Raw genomic sequence first — 24,034 nt, forward strand, 5'->3', positions numbered from 1 at the left:
ACAACTCTGCTCTTCTAAGTCCATGCAGTTCAAAGAAGGGAACAAAACAATGCAAACCAACAACCACATCACTGGTGCTGACCTGCTGTGCCACACCGCTGTACACGTCCTGGGGCACCTCACAGGGCATGAGGTTGACTGATGTGGCACCAATAACATCCCTGCCTAGAGCAGCGTAGTGTTGGAGACCATTACAGGAGCCGTCCTGGAGGAGAGGTGGAGAGAGGGAGAGAAAAGATTAAAAGAGTGATGTGGAGGAAGAGGGAAGAGGGACAGAGAAATAATCAGAAAGATGGGAGATGGGATGGGAGAGGGCAGCACAGTGAGAAAGGCAAGGGATGAACAAGACAAGTAACAGATGATTTAAAGAACCTGGAAGTGAAAGAACAACAAATAAACTGAAGAAAAGAAAGGATAAAGGGCAATATGAAACACATGAGCATCAGCTTAATAGATGAGAAAAGAGATTTGGTTGAGGCTATTGGTTCATAACAACATATTGCCATGTCCCACAGCCCAAAGCCACAAAGTGAATTCTGTACTGGATGTTAGACAATCAAACCATCTATGAGCATCTTGAATTAACTACATCATTCAAAGCAACATCTGGACTGGATTTGGCATCAGACTGAAGAAATGAAACTTAAATTAGCCATTCACATTCACACCAAATCAAAAGTAATTGGTCAATTTTATATTGGATTTTTTTGTTTGGGGGTTTAACATTGTCCCAATCAAAACTGAAATGCTTTAAGCTGTCCACCAGACTGAGCAGTTTAAATGAGATTAGCTGCATCTGGGTACCAGCAATGTCCCCATATTCAGCTCACAAGGCAAATGAAAAAGCTTAATATAAATATTGCAGTGAAGCTGGCAACATTCCCACCAGCAGCAGGATTTGTGCTTTTCATTTCATTTCCATCAAAATGGAAAAATCTCTACTATGCTTATATGACCCTTATGTTTAGGCTATAGATTGATGATTTTTAAAGCGGGGGCCACGAGGATGGGCCTCTTCAAATTGGGGGAAAGAAGAAAAAATGAAGAAAGATGAAGAAAAAACAGAAAGAAAAATTAATAATCTTAAAAACTGACAAAAATGTGTATTACTATAAAATATAATTTATATATGGACTATAATTTAAGATATGCTTATTACTGCATTGATAAATGTAAAGTAAGGTCAGTGGGTTTTCAAAGACACCTTACAAAAGGCTGGCCCAGGCCATAAGCTTTTTCATTCTGGGGGACCTTGGCATGGAAAAGTTTCTGAACCCCTGCTATAGATGTTAAATCTGAGTTGCGTAAAGGAGCAGTTCTCGACTGCAGTTCAAAGTCTCCCACACAAATCCTTTAGGCTATATAGTTTGCTTTCCTTTTCTTTATTCATCCATTTCATCAGAATAGTACACATTAATTAACATCAATTTGATGTACATGTAAATGCGACAGATTTAGCCAAAAGGCTAGTTATTTTCATTTGTAGTCCCTTAGCAGGTTCAGAGCTGCACTCAGTGAAAACCTTGCAGCTATTGTCCTTTCAAAACAGCTGCCAGGAGGTGCTAAATACGTTTAACCATATTGATTACACTGCCTTACACTGCCTGCCTTTTTTTTTCTCAGGCTTTTTGTTTTGTCTTATTCCATTGAATATGCTTAAAGTCTGGAGTCAGAATTATTTTCAAGAATTTGATTAACATTAATCATTCAAAGGAATTACAGAAAATGCGCACTCCTGAGAGTAACACAAATGAGAGACATTTTCTCAAGTGCCAAATAAAAGCTACATAACAACAAAGCTATTAACAAAGGGTTGAGGAGCAGTCAGCGCTGTTTTATTCTAATCAATTACAACAGCCATACATTATGCTTTAACTCGTAAATCACTGAATCCTGACATAAGACTGCAGTTAGTGGGCTACATAGTGCAATAAAAATACACCAAACACTGACACTATTCTAGGGGATTTGTTGGTTGCTCTGGTTTGTTTAAGAGACGGCTTATGTGCCAGATCTCAGTACAGGATAGCTGAAGCAGGGGTCTGGTTGGTAAGATTAGGGCTACAGGTTTATGACTGATAACATAAAACGGTCCCAGATGGCTGGGGAGGTCTCGCCTTGTTAACTTTGATGTGCCCTCTGAAACAGAACCATAAAACATGACTGAATGGCACCCCTTATTTTAGGAGGCTATAAACTGGAACTATGATTGGCCTAGGGTGTCGTCAGATGAGTAAATTCCTAAAGAATATCTGCTCTAATCATTTAATGTGTTTCCCCTGAGTGAAGAATAATGACCGTTTTGGTCTGCAGGTTAATGTCTTAGCACAGAACACATTGGTAGGAGTTTGAGCATGACATTCAAATTGCAGTCCAACTCTGTAAACAAATAATTCTTACCTGGTGAACAGGGAAATGAGAGATGAACTGGGTTGGATCAGGAGATCTCACAGCATTGGCTATCTCCATGCAGCAGGCCAGAGCCTGCCAAGGCTCATCTGCATTCATCCACCACTTCTTACCCTGAGAAAGACAAACACAAGCACATGGCACATTATCTTGCATACATAAACACTGCCTCAAAAGCATTTTCACTTTTTGTTTTGATGGATTTTGTCACTGTTTAATTGACAATTCCCTCAGTAACAGAGACAGGGGTTGTGGTATGATAATCATGCATTTGTCATAAATGTAAAACAGTGGCTGCTTTTGTATTTCTGCAAAATGTAATTATGTATACTTCAAAGCTGAGTAGTTCTAAAAAGAAATGTAGAACTATGAATGTATGGTTGGACTAAGCAATGAATGAACAGGAGAAAGCTGAAGACTGACATTGAGAGGATTGTCAGCAGAGTCCAGTATGTCTTCCATGATGGTGTTGGCGTACTCCAGCCGTCCATCTAGTGAGCTCCTCTTCTTCAGTCCTGTAAGATTAACTAAGTGGATCTTTAGCCAATCTAGGCCCCTCGGACCGAGGGGCTTCCCCTCTGCAAACACAAGAATGGCTCGAGTGACATCACTTCCTAGGTGATTAAAGTACGGGGGACAGGGGTAGGTACGTCCCCGGAAGTCCATGTTGTGAGGGAACCAGAAGATCTCATCCCGCATGTAATTAGCAATGGAGAGTTTATATAGAGCGTCCATACGCAGGCTGTGCATCTCACTGCATTTCTTTTTGGCATTAATCACCTCTTTTTTCATGTGGGCTTTCTCAGAAGCAGTGTAATTGGGATCGTGGGAGTTGAAGTGCGGTATTCTGGGTGCCTCTGATGGAGGAGGAGGGATGTCTAGTTTATCGCTACCACGATCATTGAAGATGGAAATAATAATATCCAACAAGGGCTTGTTGATTCTCCAAGCACAGTTGCCTAGCTGGTTGAGGGAGTCCAGGACTGGATGGAGGTTCTGGCATTTCTCCAACAACACCTCATGTTGCGTGGCCCCTTCCACTGAGCGCATCAGCTTGGTAGGTGTCAGCAGGTAGGCTCCAAACTTGACAGAAGACCAGGGCACTGGTGGGCACAGCATCGGCATCACATAGGAGTCAAAGGTCAGCTTGGTCTCCATGGCCTCCTGCTGCATCTGAGTCAGAATGGGGTGGGGTTTGATGAAGCCAATCTGGAGGGTGAAACATCAGAGGAAACACAATTAGAAGCAGAAATCGTCAATGAGCAGACAAGAACTATGCTGATCTTAAAAAATAGACTGTTTCAGTTAAACTAAAATGAAAAACACCAGCTCAGCTCAAAAACAGGACATCTGTTTCATAGCAGTATAAATCAGAACTGACAAGAACAATGAACAACCCAAACAAGCAGGCTAAACACAAGTTAGCACTGATGTTATTCCTACACTCATACAACCCTTCACCAGTAAACATCAGATCAATGACATTCACAAAAGTCTATGATACAAAACTGTAGCTTCATAACTAAGAATAGCCCTATTGTGGGTTTTTCTTTTTCTTTTTGCTGCCGATCGAAGTGCAGATAGTCCATAAGCCATATTAGTTGATATACAGCGGATGCTGATAATTTAGTTTTATTTGTTACAGCAGCTTGTATGTTATTGCAGTATTTGCTGGTCTGTTTGATATTAAGAGTAAGTAATAACAAATTAGTGCAAGTTGCCTTTAATTTGAAAATGATACAGGATGTGTTGAGTTTATTGTATTGACAGCATAATACAGTAACTTTAGCAGGGCAAACAGGAGCAGATCAAAATAAGGCTTCATATGTCTTCTACTTCTGACAAACTATAGCTGGCTAGCTATCTTGCTCATATATATATATATATATATCAGGGACAGGGTTATAGTAGAGGTATATTTAAAATACTAAATAATGGAGTCGCAATGGGATTATATTATCTGCAAACAAAAAAGGTAACTTTATTACATTAAAGTTGCAGATAAAAAAGATGTCATCAGATTACAGACACATTTACTAAAAGTGGAGATTATCAGTGGGACTACAATTTTAAAATAAAGAATGATGTACCACCATACACAGTGCGCACACAGTTACCAATTCTCTATCATGGCCTCTAGTGAAAAAATGCTTCACTGGGTGGAAGTTTTGCCATTTTTTGTCTTTAAATCAATCAATCAATCAATCAATTGCACACAACAATGGAACAAAAGGAACAGTCAGTTAGTCTGCAACGACTAATCTGTTATTAACTGACCATTAAATGAATCTGCATCTATTTTGATAATAGATTAGTCGTTTTGAGTCATTTGTTATTTAAAAAAATATATATAACTCTCTGATTTCAGCTTCTTAAATGTGAATATTTTCTGGTTTTCCTCTATGATAGTAAACTGATTATTTTTGAGGATTTGAGGATGTCATCTTGGACTTTGAGAAACACGGATAAACATGTTTCACCATTTAATGGACCAAATAACTAATTGATTAATGGAGAAAATGGTCAGCAGATTGATCGATAATGAGAGACAAGATTGTCAAAAGATTAATTAATCAATGAATCATTCTGATGTACGGGTTGGTCCCATATTTATTTCTACAAAAAGTGATCAGTGAAATGTTACTTCTACATTACAGATGATCTGATACAACTTTATTCTTTTCTTTAATTAAATATGTGAGACCCTAGTCAGGAGTCAGGGTAGCACACTAGGGATGAAGTTTTTTCCAGCTCATGGCTTTGATGTGAAACATATAATGTGTCCTAGATCTAACTCAAGCCTACAACATGTAGTACTGGACATAAAGAAAACACTAAGAAAAAATACAGTAAGCTGACAGAAAAATAAAACACCTCAGCATTGCTTGCATGAGTCAGACTGTCATGCTGTGTTGTAAAATCATTAGGATGCTCCCCTGATGGGCAAACCTCCAAAGAAAGAAAGAAAGGGAGGGGGGATAAGAGAAAGGAAGTAGAAGGGGGAGACATATATAAAAAAAAAAACACCAGAACAAAATTCTTCAACAGCATGCCCCCACTGTTAAAGTCCATCAAGTCCAAAAAGTTCACAATTCTCTTTCTCTCTCCGCCTCGCTCCCCTGACACGGTCGGCTCACCCTCCTGCAGGGTCCCGTGGCAGTAAATCAGCGAGCCAATTAAGGGGACACTAAAAAAGGGATTAGCCTGGAACCTATTCATCTTACTCAACTGTTCCCCCTGCCAACTCACACAAGGGGTAAATGGTTTTATAATTCACACTCTTTGGAGCTCCACACTGGATAGGTGGATGCACAAGTGTACGAGGTAATAAGCTTTAGAGTGACAGACAGTCGTCTTGTCAAAAGTGAAGGTCAAGTGTTTTCAGGCATGTTCTTCCTTTCTGCTCCACTGTGGTTCTTTCCTTATTAATGAAAACTCTACAACTACATAAACTGTATCTGGTAAATACTTAAATCACAGTAACTCCGTGTAATTTTCAAAAGTCAAAATGGAAAACATTTTACAGAAGACTTAAAGTGCTGGAGACAATTTTGTGATCATTAATCAATTAATTAACTGATCATTAAGAATTACAATGTAATGCATTTCTTTTTTTGCAGGTCAAACATAAGGTTGTAGAGACTGTGCCTGATATTACATTCCATTTAGTTTTGATGTATTATAAGTAGGCTAATCATCAAAAAACATAATTTTAGGAAGACACAAGTATTTATTAAAAATAATTTGGCTGCAAGTAAAACAAACAAACTAGGAAATGATTACAGCCCAAACCACCTTTATTACAAGACCTTATTAACGGCAGATTCCAGTTACATTAAATGTCGTATTTTTATTAAATAAAACCTGCTTATTTTATTTTGTAACTCTTTTCTTGGGCAAAATAATTCCCCTATCAGTCATCTAAAGTAAATTAATGAAAGATATGTTCATTCCTGCTCCCAATCTCCTCACCCATGTCTTCTTTTGTTTGTTTGTTTACTTCTTGTTGTTTCTTTTGTATAGTTTGCTTGATTCTGAATGTAGTTGAATGTTTTACTTTGTTTTGTACTTGTCTTTCTTTATAATATGTCATTATTTATATATACACATATATGCAAAAATATTTAAGAACAATAAAAAAGGGTTATGTTGCAAGATAGAATGAAGAATGATTTATGAAATTCTAAATAAAAAAACACATTAATTCCACAAAAGTCAAAATGGATATGATCATTTGATTTGACTGATGTAGGGTGATCATAATGAACAGCTCACTGTTGAATATTTTTTCAATGTTAGTTTCCAGGAGATCTCTTTAAGTATAATCCTTGACCATTTTTTCCTCATAAATCTCAGTTGAAAGGATCTTTTTTGGTCTGGGTTAATGCTCAGGAATCCTTTTACAAGGTTATCAAAGCCCTGTATATTTGGCAAGACCACTTCAGCATAACACAACCAACTCCACGGTAGGCAACTCCTTTGATATCCCTGTGGAATAAACCAAGTGACCGCTTGGAGAGACGTGCACGTCTACTGTACCTGCCGTGTGCTGCGGAAGGTGTACATGTGGTAGAGGATGGGGATGAGCTTCTTGTCGTAAGCCGGGTTCAGGATGTCGCTATTAATTTTGAGGCTCTTGACCATCATGTCCACCATGTACGTGCCCAGCTCCACGGTCACTATATACGGCCATTGGGTCTCTCCTCCCTGCAGCGTGGGTCCTGAACTCTGCTCCGTCTCAAGCTTACACCACTGCTCCCTGGGAAGGACGTCATACCTCTTGAGGGAGAATGGAAGAATTCAGTAAAGATGGATTATGATTATAATAATATCTTGAAAGAGAAAAACAAGAAATTGCAAGTCATCATAATAAGCTACACTGTTTGGAAGGCATGTCAACTTGGGAAAGGGTCCCCTCAATCTCAGTTTTGATAATCTGACCTAAAAGAATTTGTCAAACAGGCACAGTTTTATGTTCTTATCACATAAATACTAGAAAAATGACAATTGTCGAAGAAGCGACAACTGTCAAAAAATAGTCTATTCACAGTGCTTCTCAAACTTTTCCAGCTCGAGGCCCAGAAGAGAAATTTGGTGTCGCCCTGGACCCAAACATACAAAAATACATAATTAATGGCCCTAAGATTAATATTTGTAAAATGATAAACAACACAACAAACCATTCATTCAATTCACAATAAAAATCTATCACAGCAATCATCAAATTTGCTCAGTGTAATGTTACATTTCTCATCGCCTCACTGAAAAGCTAGAGGGCCTTTAACTTGAAATGAAGGCAGGAAGTGATAAATTTGTATTAACAGTGTAATACATTCATTTTAATAGTTTCATGCTCCTAAATGCAAATGTTTGGACCATGTTCTGTTCAGAACGTGGTGGTTTATGTAAGTAGCCTAATAGCCCAGCTGTATTTCACCTCCTTCTCACCTAAGGGGAATGCCATAAAACGGTCACTACTGCAGCAAACTGCTTTCTGTCTCTCATTCCATGCTGCCAAGTACTATTTGAATAAAAATACAGTATGCAGTTTACTCTGCCAACCCAGTAAAACTGGGTCCATTACCCATTTTGGGTCCTGACCCCAAGTTTGAAAATAAGATTGACCTGAGGTGACATTTATAGGTGACATTTAATAGAGCTGCCCCTGAAAAATAAATCATTCCAGTAATCAGTTGAAAAAACTCCAAGTCAGCATTCTGTCAGTCGAATCTCTGCGAATGTCTGAACAGCCAAACCTGATTCAACTAACAAAATTCTGAGTTACGTACAGCCTTGTGTTTAGCCTTGAAAATGGAAGCAGGAAACTGTAAATGTGTAAAGTGAGGACTTGACAAGTAAGTAAAAAAGTTGCATGAATGTTTTGTGTCATAACAACAAAAAACAAAATAATAGGCATCATTTTAACTACAAAGGCTGCGTGTAAAATAACTTGCAAAACAAACACCTTAACTAACTTCTAGCATAACTTGCTACTGCAGTATAATGAGCCCTTGCTTATTATAGTCTTGATGACATTAGCGTTTTTCCCCCGTGTACCAGAACCATCAAAACACTGGCAGAACACCGAGTCAGTGATACTGGCTGTGAAACCCCATTAAGTAAACACTGTCATTTTTTGCAGTAAAAAATAATGAACAACATGCTAATAAGGTGGTGAATAGGGTAGCAAAGTATTCCATCAAAAGATCTGTCACATTTCAGCACCTATCAATAGTTCATCATCAGTCTCTCACCTTAGTTAATTCATTTATCTTATATATTTCACTGCTCTAATAAATGTTAGAATATTATAAATCAAATTTAAAGTTCAATACACTGGTGTCGTGACTTTAATTGAGAGCCATGTATTGTATTTTCACATTTAACTAGTGGTGTTACAACAGATATCAATGTCACTTTGCATCTTTGCAGGCTATACTCTGTTTACTGTGCAGTATAGGACATTAGGGTTGCAGTGGTATACCAGTATAATGTTATACTGTGGTATGTAAATTAATGTTATACCATGTATGTTTGTGCATGTTAGTATTATTAAAATAAAAACAATTCAAATTAAACTTTCATGTCTGACAGGATATACTGTTTTGTAAAATTGCAATAAAGTGTTTGTCCGAAAACCTTAACTGTTTTCATTCTTTTAAGGGTCATGGTAACCAATAATAATAATTCTGTAATACTGTATACTTTGAAACAGTGATATTTTCTGAGATCATACTGTGAAAATCTAATACTGTTGCAGCCTCGTACATATAGTATGTCTATAGCTTTTATTGTTAAAATGCTTTAAATTAGAATTGTCATCAAGCAATCAGAGTCCTCCTTAAGATTTGGCAACTACTCACAAGTAATTGGTTTATACACTACCATTCAAAATTTGGGGTCACCCATGATAATGATGCTTTTCTTCTTTCCTTCAATAATGACTGTTTTAACATAGATTAGAAAACAGCATAATTAATTCAGCAAATGTATTAAAAAAACGAACTGACCCAGAGTGTTGCATGATAGGGGAGAGTACTGAACCACAACAGTGCTTGACGCTGGGCTCTTGATATTTTGAGAACCTTCGTCTTTGGGCACTCTGCGGTCTACTCAGTAGTGGTTAGACTAAATAGGTTTAAACTGTAATTTGTCAGTCCACAGTATATACAGCTGGTATTCAGTGATTGAGTTCCAACAGTGTTAACCCTGGACTAACCCACTATTTCTATAAGCTTTAAGATTAGCTTTGCTTAAGTTATTCCAGCTGTTATTTCAAGCTGTTAAGAGACATTATTGTGCACTTGGTACTGAGACAGGAACTTTTTCCTATTTAAATCAGAACATTTTTTGATGCTAAGCTAACAGTTTCTTTGATCAATGCCAGGTGATTTCTGATTATTAGGAGTCTCAGTGAATTGTTGCTCAGAGGTATCTTTGCCTCAGCCTTTCGTTCTGCGTGACAAGCCATTATTGTTTTGCAAACCCAATGCAAAGTAACATTCAACTGAAAGGATGAAAGACCATTCAGAATTATAGAGTAGTCCTCTCAGCCATCTGACTGTACCAAAACAAAGTTATGTGGCAGGTGAACCCAAATTTTTGACCAGTGAATTATTTAAATAATTTCATCTTAATAATAAATGACTAACATTTATGACATATACACATATACATTCTGTTGAACCATAGTGTATGCTAAATAAATGTAAGCATATCTTATGCAGGAAGAGGAGATATACATTTCCAAAAATAATACAAACAATAAAAAGTACACCTATGAGAAGAGATATAAGGTATGATGATTTCTCTACCTTGGTATCTTTGGCCAGCACATCTGCGTAATTGTTGTAAATGTTGCCCAGCTTTTCCACCACCTGATTTTGGTGCTTCTGCCGCACACAGTACTTGGTGTAGACCCTATTGCCCAGATCGCTGGCTAAAATCTTCAGTGACTCCCCACTGGGAGACATGTTGGCAACACTCTGGACAAGAACAGGACATGTTTCAAAAGGTCAGACAGAGGAAAACATTTATACAATTCTGTAACAAAAAGCACATCTTTTGGTGGATGAACTTAAAGAAAAAGAAATCCTTCAGTAAAAGGGGAAATCAAAGTGAAAGTGGTCTTTTCAGAATTAACATCACATCATCCTGTGTGTTTGTCTTTGTTGGAAGTAAAGGTATCTGATCAAAGCGTGCACTCCTTTGCTGCCAGAGATAAAGCCTGATGCTTTTGCAGCTGCTGTCACCGTCAGCTGCTTGATTTGTGTTTTGTGGTTTCCCAGATTGGTTGGGTCGTATTGCACAACAGCAGTGTCGAGAAAACAAAGGAGCATAGCAGTGACATCACTGCATATCTTTTTTATAATGCTGTAGTAAAGTGAAGTGTCGTCAGTCAACTCTCTTTGACTCAAACCCTGACAAGTCTTTGTTACAGCCAAGACTTAGAGCATTGCATTGAGGGTAGGCTGGGTTAGGTGCTTTGTATTACCTGTACCATGATGTCAACATACTCCCTATCCTCCAGCAGACACAGATAGGGATAAAGGTTAAGCCTGTAGTCCTTGGTGTTGGTGTTAGCCAGGATCATCTTCCTCTCCCTCAGGGCCTGGAGGAGGATCTTCTGCCATTGTGCCCGCTGATCCGCCAGCAGCTCCCTCTGAAAGGACAACACAACTGGAGGTCATCCATCTCATGACAGTGACTGCCAGCAGGAAACCCTTAAAGAATGTGTCAAATAAAACAAACAATCCTGCAGCAATCCTTGTTTATCACATACTTTATGAACCAGATGGAAAGCCAATATAAACTGTGAAGCAGTAGATGGGGCCACCCCTCAACGGACACAAGGTATTGTGCAACATGAGTGTGCATTACATTTGATGGTTAGGCTTGTTTGGTTCAGGATGATGGGGAGAAAACAGACTATCCTTCTGAGAGGAGCACAACTTGGCCACAGACTTATTCATCTGAGAGTAAAACAGGAAAGAAAATCCTATTCTACTTTCTTGTCTTGGCCCATTATTAAGGTTTTAAGTTGGGAGGTATAAAATTCATCGATGACAAATCATCATTCATCGTTTAAATTACAGTAGAGAAGTTAATAGTTAATAGTATAGTATAGTTTATAGTCTGACATTTTGGGAGGCAGTTAGCTTAGCTTAGTACTGGCTGAAAACAAGGAGAAACAGTATGACCGTGTCCAAAGGTACAAAAAACCTGCCGACCAGCACCTCTGAAGCTATATATACAAATATGATATGTTATAGCTTGTTTCTTTAATCCAGACAAAAAATAACGTAAAAAAAGACAGGTTGGGGTTTTTGTTGCAGTTGGCAGAGCCAGACTAGCTGTTTCCCCGTTTCTAGTTTTTTGTGTTGAGCTAATTTAATCGCACGCTGGCTATAGTTTCATGCTCAGCAATACAGACATAAGAGTGGTAATGATCTTCTAATCTAACTTTTGGCAAGAAAGTTAAAAGAAAACTATGCGGGATTTTCCTAAGAAACACAAACAAAAATAATCCTTCTCATTCATTATCCACACCCCATGAGAAATGTGTAACAACGTCTATATTCACAGAGACCCCCTATCCTCCCATACCTTCTTATTTTTTCATTATTTTCTTGTGCTCAGGACGCTTTACCAACCCAAAATGTTGGTATTTGACTCAAAAATAAACTATGTTTATGGTGTGTTTACATTCAGCAAATGATAAATCATAAATATTCTACCAATAACAAGGGTATTACCTTTAATTCCAAAATGACAAATTTCATTTTTGGGTCTTTTAGCATTTCTTTATATAAACTTTATTTAAATTGTCATCCAGATGATGTAGCTAAACACTGGCATTTTTATAGGGTTTTCCCCTAATAGTCGACAAAATCATTGTACTTTGAGAAGAATCTTAGTTGACCAGGTTTTCTCTTTTTCTTTCACAGAAAAAAAAACACCTCAACTGAATACAGTAACATGACAGAGGTGATGTACTGATGATGGAACGATGCAAACACAGCAGGTTCAGACAGGGACGGGAGGCATGAAACGGTGGAGGAGCAAGTTTGTAACTTGGTGAGTTCATTTGTCAGTACACCTCATCGATCATGTTGATAAGTTCTCAAGTGTTTATTTTTGTTTATTTGGAACTGGACTGGTTGTTCAAACACATTCAGAATCATTACCATTTTTTCCATTAGCATTAAACAGATGCCTCACTTCATGCCTTGAAAATATATATTTAAATGATTATATTAATGTCACAAATGTGCAACAACTCTTAAGTGTGATGTTATTTATAATCACAAGCATGGACCATATTCTTTGGTCAATATACATACAGTCTTAATAACCCTCCTGTTTCATGACAGCCAGAGAGAAGAGACCTTAGCATCTTTTAGCTGTATTTAGTATCTTCCTTTTTCAATTGAAATTAGACAGCCATTTAGGTCAGTGCTGTTCTGTGCTCTCACACTGTGGCAAATATGTTGATCTAATTTATTCTGAATGTGGGAGAAACCCTGTTATTCAAGCCTGCAGCCAGAACAAGCACTTACTGCTTTACTTTTTCCATGCACTATAATTTCATGACTGACATGAAATGATCAACCGAATAATGGAAAAAGAGAATCGGTAGATGGGTAAGCACTTTTGTTCATGTATGCATGTGTGCCTGTGCTGTGCTTGACTGTGTGTGTGTAAATCTTCACTCTTCAGCTGAAGAGTTTTACCCAGACTGAAGCAGAGACACAGTCTGGATTGTAGATGGAGAGGTGACTCTGCGTTCTCTCCAGAGGCCTCCATTACAATACATTATTATTCTGCCCTGCCTGTCTGTAAATGCTTCCTGACCACCAGGGACTCTCAGCCTGCTCGCTTCCCACGTAGCCCATCTGCAGAGCCAGACGAGCCAGGCTGGACTGTAAATGCCAGAGTTGGAAAGAAGGCACACCACAGGAATATGATGTTTCTCCCTCTAACCTGTCGGGCCTAAATGCATATCATTTAAAGTTTATGGCAGAGAAACTTTACTCATAGGACACAATGGGTACTTCTAGATAGACAACGTATTATACAACGTATTATGTAGCATACATCATCACTATACATATATATACATATATATATATATATATATATATATATATATATATATATATATATATATATATATATATATATATATATATATATGTATATATATATATATATATATATATATATATGTGGTTATATTAGTGTAATTACTCCAAACAAACCACACCTACTGCCAAAACAAATGCACCCTCTACAGTCTGTATCTTTCATGACCCAGTATGTTGGATTTTGCAGGAAATCAGCAGGATCTTTTGCAGTTTAACGAGACTAAACACAAGGATTTTCACAATTAATCTGATAACAATATATTGATGTTTGAAAAGACTACATTTGTACCTTTAGCATGTCTGATTTTTAATGGTCTTACATCCTCTTTTTCATAACACACCCATTTTTGAAAAAAGATAGAAACATTTTGATATTTCTAGCAGTCTAGTGTATTGCGAGTGTGACGAAGATGAAGAGAGGCAACAGGTGGGTTTGTTTACCATTTTGGCCATGTTTTTAGTGATGGGCTTGGCAGCCTCCACAGAGTCAATAGTGACGGTGCAGGCCTGTTCCATGCTGAGCTGACGTTTGAAACGCTCCTGAAGCTCCTCCAGAGTGAAGTCCAGTTTGGGGTATTGGTGTTCTGCCCTCTACAACAAGGACAGAGATAGAGACAGAAACAGAGAATTAATGACTGTATGACTTTAAGGGACTTCCTTGCCCTGTGATTAACCTCTCAAGAAACTGGCCTTAATTTTAAGCACCTCTACCCTACCTAAATAGAAGCATTTGATTGCTTGAAATCGGTTCACAACTTGGGGATGTGCTTTGTCTGAGAGGATCAATTTAGAGCAAGAAGTAAAGAAAGCCTTTCCAGGCCACTGAGCAAAGGCCAAATCATAAATCCATCTCAGTCTGCTGCCAAGAGAGTGTTAAACAGAGTTTCAATCTCACAAGATTTGGCACAGTATTGCTAGAGAGCAAACAAAGAGTTCATTATTCTCAGTTTTCAGGATTCAACTGAACATTAAATGGAAGGTTTGCACAAGGGTTCCCAAACTTTTTCATGTTAAAGACCCCCTCAGATGCACCAAATTTGGGAGGATTTATATGTGTAAATGTGTGTTTTGAGTTTGTCACACCAGATAAACATCTTGGTAACCACCTAGCCAAATTTTAATGATTTTAAAAAAAACCCACAGTATTTAAATTAAATCCCAAAATCAAAAAAATCTCTCAAACCTCAAAAAGTGACACTCCGTCTAGCATCTTCATTGGATGGATGTATTATTTGTGCTTGGACATGTTTGAGCCACAAGAGCCAGAAGACAGTGACAGGATTGTATTTTTTCTTTTGTAAGGGGGTTGTTGGAACTGAAGTAAACTGAAGTGAACTGCTGAACTGATTTGGACTGAGAGAGTCTCTTAAGATACATTCATAATTGACCGTTAGGGAGAGTGAAGGGAAGAGGAGGCGGTGTTGTTCGTGGGGCTTATATAGAATTGGGGAGACAGTGGCTCCAGCACGTTACCAAACCATGTTTCAGGTCCGGCCAAAAAATCCTGAACACACAAATTGTGAACAATAGTTTAACAGTCCAACTCCACAGTTCAGTACTAAATACTTCTCTGTGTTCTCACATGTTTTCAGTAACTATTTTCTAACATGTATAATGGGTTTCAAAGAAAAACTGACATTTTTCTTTTACATGATCTTAAAAGAATCTCGTCTGAGTCAGTCAATATATGGTCAAATTAGGATCACTATAAATTATAATCAATCAAAATGGCCACTTATTTTTTTTCCTTATTTTTCCTCCTTCCAAAAATGTGATAAAAGTTAAAATATTCTATTTCTCCTTCTGTTGCAGACCCCCTTATTTAGGATTTAGATGATTGCTGATTACAACCCTGGTACTTAAAAATGCTGATGAGTATCAAACCTTGAGATGCTGTAACATGTAATATGATGGGAAATAAATCCAGCAAACAAAGGGGTCTACTAAAGCCTGCAATTGATCTGAAGTAATAGTGTGAACTGAATCAGAGTGTGGGCTTAGTAAATCAGCCTCACAATCAGAATGCCTTGCTGAGACCCTTTAATACGCTGCTCCTTACATCCTGTCAGATCAAAGTGGTTTGCGTAGACAAGGTGACCAATTAAATAACAGACTTTCTGTCGGACACTACCATATTTCTTGCTAAAAGAAATAGTCCGAGAGTGTGTTTTAAAAGTCAATTACTGATTAAAAGAGACAGCGACCTTGCAAAGGCAATAAGAGCACAGGATATTATCTGTACATGTTGTAGAAAGGCTGTAAGCATGAGTGGATGTAGTACAGCAGTAAGAACATTTATTAGCTCATAGAGAACTGACAGGACGGACTGTAAATAAGGCCTCAGAGAGGTGTAGCATGGACAGCAGCCTGAGTAAAGCTTAAAGTGCTGTGACACATAAATTGCTCTGCAGACAGCTTTTGAACAATATTACACTTCAGAACAATATATGAGCAAAGGGGCAAACACCTCATTATCAGTAGACCGGGATGAAATCAATAGATAGCTGGTGAAAAATGAGCTCGCACAATAGTTTTGAAAGTACAAAGTTGCAACTTCTGGTGTAGAGAAAATTAAAAAGCTTGATAGAAAGGACTGTGCTACAATATTGTTAAGGCACAGCCGTGTGATTTCATTTGAATATGTCATAAAATTGAATGGATTCAAATTTCCAAAATAATAATAATGTTTTTGCTTCTTGTCCCTACTGTTTCAAGCCTGCACAACGCATCCACAGGCTGGATTAACAAGATCTGATCAGGAGACTGAGGAGCATACAAACCACTTTTAGTGCTGTGAGCAAGAAAAGCAAAATTAAATGTTTTGATGAAAGGGACACACATATGGGCCAGTTACCAGATGAGAAAAATAATCAAATGATAGAATACCATAAAATCTCTGATGACAAGTTGAAACTAGATCAAACTGCATTTTGTACGAGCATCAACTTAATCAAAATTCCATCTCACACCAACAAACAATATTCTAATTAGATTGTGTGTCTGCTGCTAACACTGATTCAAAATCCTCCAGAGCATCCAGTCTGCTCCTCTGTTATCTAGTGGACCAGTTATTTGGACAGCCTTACAGTCATTAAATAAACCTGCCAAGAAGTCACAGTCACATAACCAAGCAACTAGTCACTGTCAAGTTTAGAATATAATTCAACAGGATATATTAATTTGTGTGTAACACATATGTCTAAAATTAACCAATAAAACGAACAGTAAGCATTTAAGTTTGTGTTGAGGTGGTTGTTTTGTTTCTTAGTTTTTCATATGGTGTTTTATTGTCTGTTGTTTAACAAAAAGTGTAAGGTTTATTATAACTATAACTGATCTTTTATCTCTGTAACCTGTGTTTTAGTGGTGATCTTCAGCCTTAATATCATTTAAACAGTTGAGTTATATAGAAAGTAAAGATAGCATGAAGGTAGAAATTAGCTATAAAGACTAAAATCATTTTGGTACCAGGCTGTAAATACAGCATTTATTTCTGCTGTAAAGCGCGTCTCTTAATATGGGAGTGGATGGGACTGCCTCGCTTTTAGATTCAGCCTCAAGTGGGCATTCAAGGAACTGCTGTTCTGGGCATTTCCACATTGGCATCATTTTTCAGCCCTGGAGGTTGCTGCTTGGCCTTATACTCCTTATATTTAATCAATGAATATTATGTTAATCATGATTATTTCGTCCATTAAATAATTATGTCTTTCATGCCCTTCATACATACTCTAGAACAGACAGAAAACAAAAAAACTACGCAATATCCATCATCAGTGAGCATCGCATTCTTGAGACAAACACGGCTTCTTCCTTAACCCTATACCTCTTAAAATTTTTGTACATCTTAAAGCGTTTGATATTTTTACCCTGCTTGAGTTCTACATCAAGACTATTCTACAAAGTCACTCCACAAATTATCAAGAACACTATGTTGTTTCAAATTAAATTTTCCTCTTAGGTTACACCCCTCCCCCTGGCTCTCTGTCTACAAATGCAATCAAAGGCAACAGTAATGGAGCAGGTCACATTTGACCTTTTTCACATTTCACACACACAGTTTTACATACAGTCTTAAGATAAAAAACACATAACCTGCTGATTATTACCATTACACACGTGGGCCAACAATAAGGTAAAGTAGACCAAAAATATCTCACTCAGCTGAAGACCAAAGTGAATGTGGTGCAAGGATTGAGGCTAAAAATACTGCAATTGAACAAAAAGCTGTTAATGAATCATGTGAGAATCAGGAGGGGAAGGGAGGTGGGAAAAAGGGAGGAGAGGTGAGAGGAGGAGAGGCAAGGAAAGCGGAGGACCCATTAGAAAGCAGAGTTGGCTCACTATAAATAGGCCAGTGCCTGTCTGGCTGTGAAGGGGTGACAATCAAATCTTTCGTAGTCACGCTGGAGCCTTCTGACAGCTTTCCCAGCTGTCTGGTGCTTTGACTCTCAAAACATACACAAAGCTCAGTCCTAAAAAAAATAACTCTTATCTGTATTTATTGTCAAACATATCACTATTAGATATAAAGCCCAGTGCAGTGCCTAAACAAATGTCCTTAATTCATTTCAATTCAATTAATTCCTTATGAAATTCATGTTATGATGAAAATGCTTATTCTACATCTCTTATTTTTAAAAATAACAAATATAACATCTGCCAAGATTTGTATATAGTGGTCATCATTACATCATCTAGATTTACTCATTCGAGATATCTTGAAGCATAAAGACCAGCAGCCAACATTTAGATGGACATAATATTGGTCATGATGATAAATACAGTGATTTTATTTTGTCTGAACCCAAGACAGACCAGTCATTTAGCAAGCAGGTATCATGATAAATCATAAATCTGCAGTACAACTGGGACAATACACTGAAATATTCTTTAAAATAATTATGCTAAAGCCCATGCATCTCTGAAACTTAATCTAAGTTAACTTTAGTGAACCACAAAGATTACTGGCAGGACCACTGATATTTCTCTTCAAATCATACATTCAACACAAAAAAATTATTCCAAGTTACACTGATATCCTGATGATGTTCAACTATATATAAACTAATTAAAGCCACTAAAAACTTGATCCCAAATCTTAAGTTTTTAACATTAAATAGTCATGACTAAATTAGCAACAATCAAAGTGAAAGTTTGGGGGTGAAATCATTGTTAATTGTTATTAAGAGTTTAACAGTCAAAACTCAAGCCATCAACAGCTTTTGATTTTGATTTTTATAATAGATTCTGATCCACTTCAAGCCAGTCAGAAAAGCAAATAACATGAACTCTTTGAACTTTGGCAGGAAATGAAGAATTCATGTAGAAAACCACTGCACATAGTCAGACGTTGATTGATAAAATAGGTTAACTGAGTCAACTATTGATGCCAACAATGCCAGTCGATACCAGTCAAGCAGTTAAAGGTTTAGCATCAAATGCTTAACACAGTCTGTAAGATGTATCCCAATAAATGAATTCTACAATAACACAAATTTAAATCAAGTTTCCTTTAACAATGTACTGTTTCACAATAACTGCGAACATGTGCAAAATCAAGTCGTTTTTTTTGAGAGATCTGTATTAATACGATCCATTTAGACACACAACAGGCATAACTGAAAATAATTATTGTATTATGATAAAATTCTATTGAAAGGATATTACTGAATAACTTTAGATTTCTTAACCTATGGGCTACAAGGTCAGAGCTATCCTGTTATACCTGTTCGTAGAAGTCCTGAACCAATGCTGAGGAACACTGGTTTGTGGTTGCGTTGAGGTTGGGCTGGTAGTCGGGCTGGACGATGTGCACGGCCTTCAGCACCATGTCTTTCTCATCTTGCTGGAACACACACTGACTAAACAAACTGTCCAAAGAAAGGCCATCCTCCTCCATCTGGCTCAGGCACCTGGAAATACAAAGACATAAAGTCAGTACAACAGGTTTTTATTGGCCTTTATTGGCAAAATTTTGCCATGTTATATCTGTGGAGATCATGTGACTAATTTTGCCGGGTTCTGAGATTTCAGGATTGGATTTGGGATAGAAACATGCTGTCCGGTCACTCCAAAATGACTCATATGAGCTCTATGAGTAAGAATTGCCAATAGCACAATTGATGGGGAGTGTTACAGTAGCAGTAAACAGATCTGACATCTGGTTAAGCTGTCAAACACAGAATATTAACAGAGTTAAATATATTACTGTGACATACTGTCTCGTAACGCACTATGTGGCACCCGCAAAGGATAAAAGCAGAAACTGTAAAAACTTTGCAATTCATGGAAAGGAACAGCAACAGGAACATTAGAGAACACAGAAGTATAATTCAGCTGAAGGACTTCATCACCCATCCAAACTACAATGGATTCACGTGTAAATAGACTATATAACCAATATGGCATACAATGTTTGGAAGAACACAGACAAAATTACTACAGCATATATTGTCAAAAATTAAAATAATGGTCTCTACACAACAAGGCTCTACATAATGATTTGTTAATGCTGTGATTTATTGTAAAATACATATTTTCCGCCTGAAAATTGAGGTCAAAATTTGTTTACATAAAAATATAGACATACAGTATATACAGTATAGCAACAGATTAAAAAAGCATAACCTACAGTCAACTCTGTTGCATAAAGTTCTTACAGTACTTTTTCTTTCCATCAGATTAGCTTAGTGTTTGCTCAGATGTAGCGTCCAGAGAGCTAGCCAGAAAACCAGCCCACTGGATGACACAAGAGGTAGATTTTCATTTACGTGGGAGATTATGGTTATTAAGATGGAGTCTGATTATCTCAAGTTCAGAGTTCGCAACCTTTTGACCTGCCTGTTGATGTGGGAATGAAACTTAGATTATCATATAACGTGCTGGGCTTCTGATTAATTCAGCTTAAAAAAAACTGCCCTGTTATTGTATATCTCTCGCCTTCTCTGATTGACAGTTGCAGAATATCAATGTTAGTATTTGCATTGACAGGCCTTTCCGTCAGACTCAAAGTATGAGTTTGATCCAGAGGCAGATGGGCCCTGACGACATCAGTGAAATGTTTATTTAAATAGAATCTCCTAGAGATCTCCTAGAGAGAGCACAGTCTTCATGAGTGGACTGCAGAATGCAGATAATGCCAATGTGCAACCAGTTCCTGGAATACAAATGAGAGGTGTAATAACCAGATCATTCTACAACTCATTTTCATATATAATGCTAAAGAAGGAATGCAAATTAATATTTGCAGGCTAGATGATCTTTAATCATTTCTGATTAGTGGAATTCAGGGGCCACAGTGACAAATACTTCGCTTGTGTAAATTATTCATGAAGTTTGGTATATAATATTATTAAGCTGTACATTAATGTATTCCTCTATTCCACAGATGTCAAACTCATTTTAGTTCATGGGTCACATACGATCCAAGTTGATCTTAAGTGGGCTGGACCAGTAAAACCATTCATTATGACCTGTAAACAACAACAACTCCAAATTTTCCTCTTTTTTAGTGTAATGAAGTACAAGTACAACCTGAAAATGTTTACAAAAGATGTGATGTCTTGAGAAAAACTAAGCACAATTTCAGCTTCTTTCAGTCTATTGTCATTACACATGGTTAAAAAGAACTGGTCCATTTTTCATGGAAAACCTGACATTCTGTGTTAGGAATGTAAGAAAACAGAAATATAATTGAGTATTATGATATTATGTTTTGTGTATCGATTCTCAAAAAACACTGCATCATGATACTGTAATACATGCAAAGTTTTGTTCTAGTCAAGTAACTGCAACTGACAAATAGTGGTATAGTCAAATTACAAATATTCTACTTTGTGAAAACAGTATTATCTTGCCTCTCGTGACAACAAGCTGAGTTTTATTTAGTAAGGCAGTAACAGAGCAACTCATTAGCTGATTATGAAAACAAGCCATCTTTGTCTATTGCCAGTATACATACACTTAAACACACACACACACACACACACACACACACACACACACACACACACAAAATTCATAGCACACATGCATGTATCATGGAAAATTCAGGGAGGCTTTTACCATTTGCAAAAAAGAGTGAACTAAAAAAATTGCAAACTGTTATAGAAATTTTTATATCAATATATTTTGACTTTGGTTTTCAAAGGCAAGATATGCATTTTACAATAAATCACAGCATTAAGCAATATGCCACCTTACTTACAGTTTTGCAATATTTCGTTATATACTGAAACATAACCCCTGTATCATGATACGTATCATATCCCCGGTTTCTTACAATACACAGTCCTGCTCAGTGTCCACTTTTGTCCTTTTTGACAGAGACATTTGCCACTGGCAGTTCCTGCATGAACTATATTGTACAGCTGACAGTGTTGTCTGTATGTAAGCTTGTGGGATCTATAACTTATCCAGCATAGGGCCTGCTACTCTTATTATCAGTACAACTCCCAGTGGACAAATCAAGAATAGCAGAGATTTTTATTGAAAAATTGGAATTGATGACAATTTTCACACTTTGCAAAGTCAGAAACATATAGTGGGCAGGATTGGACCGTTGGCGGCCCGGTTTTGTCCCATGGGCCATATGTTGAACACCCCTGTTCTATTCCATAAATTAAGCCAATGCAACCCAACATTAAAAAAGGCAAAGACAAAAATGTTGGTTACAACAAATCATACAAATATAAGGTCTGAAAGCAGAGAGTAAAAAACTGTACAGCAGTAGTAGTATAGTAGTAATAGTATTAGCAGTGTATTCCAAACTTTTACACTGCATGTTTGCTCTGCTGAAAGACTGAATGTCATCCAGGTATTGTGCATATCTTTCTATACATGCAATTACAGATGTCACATATATACAGGGGTAAAACCTTGTTAGTGCCATGCCTTGTTAGTGCTTTGAGGTTTAAAGCCTCTGCCCAACATAGAGCGTGGAGCCTGAAGACCATGTTTGGTTGCACTGCTCCCTAGAGGTTAACAACAGAACTACAAGGCTCAGCCAAAAGACAGAAGTGAAGAAAACCAATTTGTCATTGAGCACAGAGGATGTGAGAGCTCTGCTTCACCCTGCACACCTTTTCCTCAAGACAATTACAAATAACAGTGCTAATTACCACCTGAAGGAAACCCTGGCTCAGCAACTTGCAGCTGCTTAATTTAATCAGAAGTGAGCAGAGTCCTGCGCACGAATGCATAAACACAACCAAGAAAAGGTTGTATTACAATATTCTGTCACAAGTCTACAGTTTAAAATTATGAAGTGTACATTTGGAACTATTTCTAAAGCAAAGAGGTCAAGTTTTTTTAGTATTTTCACTCATGGCTCGGAGTCTCTTGTGATGCAATGTGCAATTTTGGTCTGAGTAAATGAGAGAGCCTTGAACAAAGAGCGGATTAGTCTGGGTGCTGGCAGTGTGGTCCAGAGGAACAAAGAGAGCAGAGAGGTTGAAAGATAGAGCATAATCAGCCTGGTGACTGCTCTGCTGCACCCTAGGGAGCAAAGAGCTCTGGAGGACACGGCACTTACAAAAGGGAAAACTTAAAGGGATAAGTGTGTGCGTGCGTCAGAGTGCGTCTGTGTGTGTGAGAAAAAGAGAGACAGAGGAGAAGGGAACAGATTGGTACAGTGAGGGCAAGGATGCTGCAGGGGAGACTTCAGAGACAAGAGTGATATTTGGAGAGAACAGACGTCAGTCGGGCCATAATAAAGGGGGAGACAACAAAGAAAAGAAAAGAAGAGTCAGACAACAAACAAATTGAGTGACAGAGAAAATGATGATAGTGAGGAATGAAAAAAGAAAAGAGAGGCTGCTTGGCAGAAGTGCACCACTGCAGACCAACAACAATGTCATATAAGCATCGGCTTACAGTGATCGATGGACCAACCAGATACCTACCACCAACCCTGCCACCCTGCCACCTGTCCCGCTATTGGACCGCACTGCATAGGGTGATGTCCCTGGGGTCCAGGAGGAAAGTATGCCTATCTCTGTGTGAGCGTGTGCGGTTTGTGCAACAGCACTTGATGTGACTGAGGCTGATGAAGCTCTCAAGCAACTAATCAAGCCAGCAAAGACATGAGGGGAGTGATGAGATTTCATCATTTCACTGCAAAATCACATTTTAGGAGTAGACAATTTTGCATGTTCTGATTAGAAACTAAACAAGGTGCATTCTTCAAAGGACAAATCCCATATCCCTCCAGTTTTGATAAGGAGATATGTACTGAGATATAAAGTGAGCATTCAACTCTCAGACCTTTGGACCCTGTCTATCTCTCTGCACCGAGATTCCTTATCAGATATAGATATTGTATTTTAAATGATAAGGTTGGGCTCAGATGGCCTTTATCAGACCCGCTCCACTAACTGGCTCTCACTTCATGTTCCTTGAGTTAGATCTGAACTTGGAAAGACAGCTTTAAGTCAATATACTCTCAATACACCGTCTCCTAAAGCCCCATGCCAAGC

At 37.8% G+C, this 24,034-nt stretch overlaps 1 protein-coding gene across 2 annotated transcripts in view; it reads right to left on the reverse strand.

The window, feature by feature from the left end:
• Nucleotides 1-24,034, reverse strand: part of polrmt (polymerase (RNA) mitochondrial (DNA directed)) — a 65,039-nt gene that overhangs the window by 33,755 nt on the left and 7,250 nt on the right. For both annotated transcript variants that reach the window (XM_084722907.1, XM_084722908.1), the window contains exons 5-12: nt 19,285-19,471; nt 13,998-14,147; nt 10,904-11,071; nt 10,224-10,394; nt 6,949-7,188; nt 2,833-3,618; nt 2,401-2,523; nt 83-205 (exon numbers count right to left, since the gene is read on the reverse strand). In XM_084722907.1, coding sequence (XP_084579033.1) covers nt 83-205; nt 2,401-2,523; nt 2,833-3,618; nt 6,949-7,188; nt 10,224-10,394; nt 10,904-11,071; nt 13,998-14,147; nt 19,285-19,471 — 1,948 coding nt within the window. The remainder of the gene's footprint in view (nt 1-82; nt 206-2,400; nt 2,524-2,832; nt 3,619-6,948; nt 7,189-10,223; nt 10,395-10,903; nt 11,072-13,997; nt 14,148-19,284; nt 19,472-24,034) is intronic.

Source organism: Lutjanus erythropterus, chromosome 7 (assembly GCF_056507025.1).
Source record: "Lutjanus erythropterus isolate fLutEry1 chromosome 7, fLutEry1.hap2, whole genome shotgun sequence".
Classification (NCBI taxonomy): domain Eukaryota; kingdom Metazoa; phylum Chordata; class Actinopteri; order Lutjaniformes; family Lutjanidae; genus Lutjanus; species Lutjanus erythropterus.